The sequence below is a fragment of the Carcharodon carcharias genome, chromosome 11 (assembly GCF_017639515.1).
Source record: "Carcharodon carcharias isolate sCarCar2 chromosome 11, sCarCar2.pri, whole genome shotgun sequence".
Lineage (NCBI taxonomy): Eukaryota > Metazoa > Chordata > Chondrichthyes > Lamniformes > Lamnidae > Carcharodon > Carcharodon carcharias.
The window spans coordinates 6,181,099-6,189,606 of record NC_054477.1 but is presented as its reverse complement, the minus strand read 5'-3'; the positions used below and the strand labels follow the sequence as shown (position 1 = coordinate 6,189,606).

Below are 8,508 nucleotides of genomic sequence, written 5' to 3'. Positions count from 1 at the left end.
GTTTTCCAATCAAAACTGGTTGTGTGCAGATTTCCCCAGGCAGTACACACAATGAGGTAATATCACTACTGCAATCACTGACAAACACAAAAGGAACACAATGAGGCAAACTTTCCAGGTTTTACAAATGGAATTGTGTGCCTTTGTTCAAGCATTTTAAAATTGCATCATCAGCACCAGAACACCCACAGCAGCGGCAAAAGTATGACTAATGGGAAAGCAGTAGGTTAGCATGTTGGTGGTCGGGGTGGGGGGGGGGGGTTTGGATTCAACTTCATGGAAAATTATGAAAAAACTGAAAAGAAAGGAGAGCCCACGAGAGGCGATTAAAGTCTCCAGAACACAAAATAGGACAGAGTGTTTGGAAAGGGCTAGGAATCTAACTTCAAGCACATCAGATAAAGGGATGACAATGAGAAAGGGGACGGGAAATACAGGACTGAATGTGTTGTATCTGAATGCACGCAGTATACGAAATAAGATAAATGAGCTTGTGGCACAGATTGAAATTGGCAGGTATGATGTGGTGGGCATTACGGAGACATGGCTGCAAGGGGATCAGGACTGGGAGCTAAATATCCAAGGATATACATCCTATCGAAAAGATAGGCAGGTTGGCAGAGGGGGTGTGGTTGCTTTGTTAGTAAGAAATGAAATCAAATCGATAGCAAGAAATGACGTAGGGTCAGATAATGTAGAATCTGTGTGGGTAGAGTTGAGGAACCGCAAAGGTAAAAAAACCATAATGGGAGTTATGTACAGGCCTCCGAACAGTAGTCAGGATGTGGGGCACAAGATACACCAGGAGATAGAAAAGGTGTGTAAGAAAGGCAAGGTTACAGTAATCATGGGGGGTTTCAATATGCAGGTAGACTGGGAAAATCAGGGTGGTAATAGATTCCAATGAAAATAATTTGTGGAATGTCTACGAGATGGCTTTTTGGAGCAGCTTGTGGTGGAGCCCACTAGGGAACAGGCAATTCTAGATTTAGTGATGTGTAATGAGGCAGATTTGATAAGGTAGCTTAAGGTGAAGGAACCCTTAGGAGAAAGTGACCATAATATGATAGAATTTACCCTGCAATTTGAGAGGAAAAAGCTGGAATCAGATGTAACAGTATTGCAGTTGAATAAAGGCAACTACAGAGGCATGAGGGAGGAGCTGGCCAGAATTGGTTGCGAGATGAGCCTAGCAGGAAAGACAGTGGAACAGCAATGGCAGGAGTTTCTGGGATTAATTTGGGAGACAGCAAAAATTCATCCCTAGGAAGAAGAAGCATACTAAAGGGAGGACGAGGCAACAATGGCTGACAAGGGAAGTCAGGGACAGCATAAAAGCTAAAGAGAAAGCATACAATGCAGCGAAGAGCAGTGGGAAACCAGGGGATTGGGAAGCCTACAAAGACCAGCAGAGGACAACTAAAAAAGAAATAGTTCAGAAGGTTCAGACACTTGGTATCCATGGAGAGGTTGTAAACAGGATTCAAAATTGGAGAAGACAGAGAGTGGTAGTGGATGATTGCTTCTCAGACTGGAGGTCTGTGACTAGTGGTGTGCCTCAGGGATCTGTGCTGGGACCATTGTTGTTTGTTGTCTATATCAATGACTTGGATGATAATGTGGTGAATTGGATCAGCAAGTTTGCTGATGACACTAAGATTGGAGTCGTTGTGGACAGCGAGGAAGGCTTTCAAAGCTTGCAGAGAGATCTGGACCAATTGGAAAAATGGGCCAGAAAATGGCAGATGGAATTTAATGTAGAAAAGTGAGAGGTGTTAAATTTTGGAAGGACAAACCAAGGTAGGACATACACAGTAAATGGTAGGGCACTGAGGAGTGCAGAGGAACAAAGGGATCTAGGAGTTCAGATACATAATTCCCTGAAAGTGGCGTCACAGGTAGACAAGGTTGTAAAGAAAGCTTTTGGCACACTGGCCTTCATAAATCAAAGTATTGAGTATAGGAGTTGGGATGTTATGGTGAGGTTGTATAGGACATTGGTGAGGCCAACTTTGGAGTATTGTGTGCAGTTCTGGTTGCCTAACTACAGGAAGGATATCAGTAAGATTGAGAGAGTGCAGAGAAGATTTACTAGGATATTGCCGGGTCTTAAGGAGTTGAGTTACAGGGAAAGATTAAACAGGTTAGGACTTTATTTCATGAAGCGTAGAAGAATGAGGGGAGATTTGATAGAAGCTTTCAAAATTATGAGGGGTATAGACAGAGTAAATGTGAGTAGGCTCTTTCTACTTGGATTAGGAGAGATAAACACGAGGGGACATGGCTTTAGGGTGAAAGGGGAAAGGTTTAGGGGGAACATTAGGGGGAACTTCTTCACTCAGAGTGGTGAGAGTGTGGAACGAGCTACCATCTGATGTGGTAAATGCAGGCTCACTTAAGTTTTAAAAATAAATTAGATAGATACATGGATGGGAGAGGTCTGGAGGGTTAAGGACTAGATGCAGTTCAATGGGACTAGCGGAATAATATTTCAGCACAGACTAGAAGGGCCGAATGGCCTGTTTTCTGTGCTGTAGTGTTCTATGGTTCTATGGAGAAGATTAAATATGAGGGTAAACTAGCCAGTAGTATAAAAGATTGCAAGAGTTTTTTTTAGATATATAAAGGATAAGAGAGAGGCAAAAGTGGACATTGGACCACTGGAAAATGACACTGGAGAAGTAGTAGTGGGGAACAAAGAAATGGTGGATGAACTGAATAGGTACTTTGCTTCAGTCTTCACGGTGGAAGACATGAGTAACATCACCAAAGTTCAAGAGAGTCGGGGGGCAGAGGTGAGTATGGTGGCCATTACCAAGGAGAAGGTGCTAGGAAAACTGAAAGGTCTGAAGGTGGATAAATCAGCTGGACCAGATGGATTACACCCCAGAGTTCTGAAGGAGATAGCTGAAGAGATAGTGGAGGCGTTAGTGGTGATCTTTCAGGAACCACTGGATCAGGGAGGGTCCCAGGGGACTGGAAAATCGCTAATGTAATCCCCCCTGTTTAAGAAGGGAGTGAGGCAAAGGATGGGAAATTACAGGCTGATTAGCCTGACCTCGGTCGTTGGTAAGATTTTAGAGTCCATTATTAAGGATGAGATTTCAGAATACTTGGAAGTGCATGGTAAAATCGGGCAAAGTCAGCATGGTTTCATCAAGGGGAGATCATACCTGACAAATCTGTTAGAATTCTTTGAGGAGGTAATGAGTAGGTTAGACAAAGGAGAGCCAATGGATGTTATCTACTTGGACTTCCAGAAGGCCTTTGACAAGGTGCCGCACAGGAGGCTGCTCAGTAAGATAAGAGCCCATGGTGTTAGAGGCAAGGTTCTAGCATGGATAGAAGATTGGCTGTCTGGCAGGGGGCAGAGAGTGGGGATAAGGGGGTCCTTCTCAGGATGGCGGCCGGTGACTAGTGGAGTTCTGCAGGGGTCAGTGTTGGGACCGCTACTTTTCATTTTATACATTAATGATCTAGATGAAGGAACTGAGGGCATCCTGGCTAAGTTTGCAGATGATACAAAGATAGGTGGAGGGACAGGTAGCATTGAGGAGGCGGGGAGGCTGCAGAAGGATTTGGACAGGTTAGGAGAATGGGCAAAGAAGTGGCAGATGGAGTACAACGTGGGGAAGTGTGAAGTCATGCACTTTGGTAGGAAGAATAGAGGCATGGACTATTTTCTAAATGGGGAGAGAATTCAGAAATCTGGAATGCAAAGGGACTTGGGAGTCCTAGTCCAGGATTCTCTTAAGGTTAACTTGTAGGTAGAGTTGGTAGTTAGGAAGGTAAATGCAATGTTGGCATTTATTTCGAGAGGACTAGAATATAAAAGCAGGGATGTGCTGCTGAGGCTTTATAAGGCTCTGGTCAGACCACAGTTAGAATATTGTGAGCAATTTTGGCCCCGTATCTCAGGAAGGATGTGCTGGCCCTGGAGAGGGTCCAGAGGAGGTTCACGAGAATGATCCTAGGAATGAAAAGCTTTAACATATGAGGAACATTTGAGGTCTATATTCGATGGAGTTTAGAAGGATGAGGGGGGGATCTGATTGAAACTTACAGAATACTGAAAGACCTGGATAGAGTGGATGTGGGGAAGATGTTTCCATTAGTAAGAGAGACTAGGACCCGAGGGCACAGCCTCAGAGTAAAGGGAAGACCTTTTAGAACAGAGATGAGGAGAAACTTCTTTAGCCAGAGAGTGGTGAATCTATGGAATTCATTGGCACAGAAGGCTGTGGAGGCCAGGTCATTGAGTGTATTTAAGACCAAGATAGATAGGTTCTTGATTGGTAAGGGGATCAAAGGTTACGGGGAGAAGGCGGGAGAATGGGGTTGAGAAACTTATCAGCCATGATTGAATGGCGGAGCAGACTCGATGGGCCGAATGGCCCAACTTCTGCTCCTATGTCTTATGGTCTAAGATGGAACAGTTGTACCCTTGGGTGCACCCAAATTTTGATAAAATATAGGCAGGGTTTTTTTTTGAGTGGACTTTTTTTTTCCATTAGTGAGGAAGAAGGGTCCTGGGCAATGCAGCATCAAGAACTCCCTCAGACAGCTCTGTGTAGGTTTGGAGGCAGAGTAGGACTTCCTCATACCTCTTCTTCATGTGCAAGTCTGAACCTGAGCTGGTGGTTAGTATCAGGGTGTTTTAATGTTGCCTAGCTGCTTTAAAGGAGAGTAGCACAAGGCTGGACTCCTCCAGCAGACAGTAGCAAGAGTCAGCAAATCCAGCAGCAGCTCAGAATGCCCACAGAACCTGCGTCAAAGCCAGGCCATTAAGATTTCAAAATGCAGGGGCAATATGCGGCTTCAGAATTGAAGAGTAAAAGTACCCCAGCATTTCCTCTTCCTGAATCAGTATCCTCCAATTCTTGGTGCTCTGAAAGAGACTGGTTAATTTATACCAAACTGAGCTCCTTCTGCAAATCTGCATTTTTGGGAAAACTCAAATATAGGGATCAGGAAAATGTTCACTCTAAACACTGGCACAAAATAAATCTCAACCACAAGGGTACAAGGTAAACAGGAACTGGACATTTCAGAGAATGATTGGAAGCATTTGTTTTCCCTAATATTTGTATATACAAGCCAATAACCAGGTGGTTCCCAACACAATTCCAGTTCTAGTGAAGTAATGTCTAGCAGGTGTGATCAATAAAGAGAACAGGAACGTGGAACACTAGAGAATGGAAAAGTTAACTAATATTTCACAAAGTGCAAGACCTTCCCTATACTTCAATAGTATTGAAATATTGAAAGCAAACCTGCTTCCCTCTCCCTTAAAAATCCTGAAATAAAATACTGTTAAAGCTTTTTATTTAAAAAAAGTCATATACAAAACACTACACGGTATGGTGGCAGCTTAACCCCTTTATCCTCTCGCATAACTTCACTGCAGCATTTTGGAAACAGTCATGTGTTCATATATCTGTGAGCAACAGTGCGCAGGGAGAAATTGTAGGTATAACAATGAACCAAGTCGAATTCCCCATTTTTTTTAGGGAAAGAAGTTTGAAGTTGGAATTAAAGAAAAAAAACCATTCAAAGTACTAACTATTTTACAACTAATTGAAAGTGTTTGCTTTTAGACTGGGCACAATTTGAATTCACCAACCAGAGAAGACTCTGGTTGAAGAAGTGCATGGTTAAGTTTCTTCCTCCCTCTCCCTTTTCATGGAATCATACAGTGCAGGAGACGACCATTCAGCCCATTCTCCCAGTTCTTTGTAAGAGCTATCCAATTAAGCCCACTCTCCTGCTCTTTCCAATTTTTCCCCTCACCTAAAATGCTGGCTTTTACTATGGACAGGTTCAATGATGCTATGCACTTGCTGAAACCTCATCCATGTGTCATTCTTTATTCGTGCCAAGGCAACCAATGTCAGTAGGAGAATAGCCTTGAGGTACATCACAGTTGAGCCTGATCCTGTACTTGCCCAATGTCTGCACACTCATTTCTGTTAGGAGACACGAGATCAGAAGCAGGATAATCTTCCCCTCCCTAACTCAGGGAGGGAGATCATTTTTACCATCCCTTTTGCTATCCCACTTGGGATTAGCTCTCTCAGCAGTGTAGGAACCAAACTTGGACCTTCTGGGCTGTATGTCTCAGTCACATATGTCACAGTGGAGCTATGCAATTCACTTTTTAAATAAAGGTGATTGCAGTTTATAAAATTAACATCTTGAAGAATGAAATCTCCATTTAGCAGAGTGCAAAATAAAATACTTTCAAATGCAAAATAAGAGTTTTGGTTCATCTAAATGCACACCTATGCAAAGAGTTAAATAAAATAAATATTCTAAGTGTGTTCTCTTAAGCCTTTGGTTAAAACTTCTGCCTAAAACGTGCTAGTGGACATAGGTATGAACATGATATGGGACTAGAATCTCACCCACACTCCACTCAAACATCCTTGGCAGCAGCTATCGATGTTTGCAAAAAATAAAACAATAGATGTATTATACACACTCCAGTTTCATGAATACACACAAACACACTCCGGTTTCATGGATTCACACAAACTTGGCCACATGCATTCACATACACTCAGCCACCCAGATGCAAGGACACAAGTACGCACTCAACTCATGGATACGTGCACTTGCTCATACAGACATTTGCACTTGCGTGCAATTTTACAGCAGGATAAAAAGTACAAAAAACAGCTGTCTACAAACAATAGTTCAGAGTCAACACTTCTGTTTACAGGGCCACATATTTACATAAAGCAACCATCCAGCTAGTGCCAGGGAGACCACCCATTAAAAGTGATATTTGAAGACCGACTGGATGAAGTCTGTTACACTATCATGGACTGTACGAAAGGTTATGCCCACAAGCGAGACAGTCAGTTGTGTATGTGTTAGACAATTACACACTCAGGCGCAAATGGAAGATGGGCACAGTCTTGTTTAAACTGAAAGTCACAATTTGATATTGGACAGGGCAAAGGGCAGGCAGGCCTCTGTCCTCATCAACGGGTAGTCACCTCACTGTGAAATTTGTTTTTAAACAATCAAAAGTATGGCTGACAAGTTGAAGAGGCAACAATGCTCTGTGGCTGGGACATGGTTGTTGGGAGCAACTAAATATGGGCCACATAGCTCCCCATAAGGCAGGCAGGAAGGATCACTTTTGCTGAGTCTGGCATGGAGGAAGTCAACAAAAAAAGTCTTACAATAAATTGCATACAGAAAGGTAGAAATATTTCTAACACAAATACCTCTATAGTTCACAGGATAAAATGTTTGTGCAAATTCACAAAAGGATCAAAGAAATACTGAAGGAAAGAAGGGTTCCAAACTTTAACTGATTTCTTTCCCTGCATATGAACACAGTGTCACATCATGGAGTGACTTTCATTACTTATAATAGAACTGGGTTAATCTGCACATTTAGAGCTCTCCCTCAATCTATGCTGCAAATTGGGGCTGTTCCTGGCATTTGCAATTGTCTCTGCTTCAACAGAGCCTCCACGATGCAAACATTGATTGCATTAACCTACTCTCAGGCCATTTAGTGGGACTTGATTACTTTGTGAAGTTTCTATTAAACAATAGCAGCTACATCCAGTGAATGAACACACAACACCAAGTAACAGAAAGCAGAGACATAAAATTACAAAAACTTCCTGGCCAGCAAGACAGACAGCTTCTCCAGGTTGAAGTTGGCTGTTTTCCAGGAACATAACAGGGCTTTTAAGTCACTGAATTGTAAAGTTGTCACACAAGAAGCATGTCAGTTTTGTATAACCCTTTTAACCTTCTCTTCCAGCTCTTTAGTGCAAACAGATCTGGTGGTATTTGCTCCTCGCTTTCTCACTCCAACAACAGACACACACACACCACAAACACACACTTGTTACTGCAGACTCAATTTAAATGCGATTAATCAGGCCATTCTTCTCCGGCTCGAGGAAATTCTTGACCACTGCATCAATCAGTTTGTTGAGCTCTTCAGCCAGGTAGGCTCTGTCACTGAAAATACAAAGCAAGCTGGAGTTACTTTCAAACCCAGGTGCAAGCTGTAAGCTGAATCATGCTCTGAGCAAGCACCTAACATTGTGAAACAATACACCAAGGAGATAAAAAACACATAGAACTGGGAATATATGCTCAATGAAAATGTGAAGTTATGGAGAAAAGTCCTCCAGGGCTGTTTTCTTTGTTAAGTGCAAGAGCAACTAGATAAAACTATAAAAAGGTGAACAGCATTTGGGTTTTCATAAACAGGGGCAGAGGCTACAAGAATAATGGATAAACTTGTTCAAGGCAATGGTTAGGCTACAATTACAGCACTATATGTAGCTTTGACTACTGTATTATAAAAAGGACATTAAAGTCAGACAGTGTATGAACATACATACAAAACAGGAGTAGGCCATTCGGCCCCTCAAGTCTGCTCTGCCATTCAATAAGATCATAGCTGATTTGTTTGTGTTTCGTGTTCCAATTTAGATTCGATTAAACCAGGGATGAAAGTTATAGTTATAAGCA

At 42.5% G+C, this 8,508-nt stretch overlaps 1 protein-coding gene across 2 annotated transcripts in view; it reads right to left on the bottom strand.

The window, feature by feature from the left end:
- Positions 1-5,308: 5,308 nt before the first annotated feature.
- pgm2l1 (phosphoglucomutase 2-like 1) overlaps positions 5,309-8,508 on the bottom strand; it is a 122,513-nt gene continuing 119,313 nt past the window's right edge. For both annotated transcript variants that reach the window (XM_041199923.1, XM_041199924.1), the window contains one exon: positions 5,309-7,989. In XM_041199923.1, the coding sequence (XP_041055857.1) occupies positions 7,890-7,989 (100 nt within the window). In that variant the 3' untranslated portion in view covers positions 5,309-7,889. The remainder of the gene's footprint in view (positions 7,990-8,508) is intronic.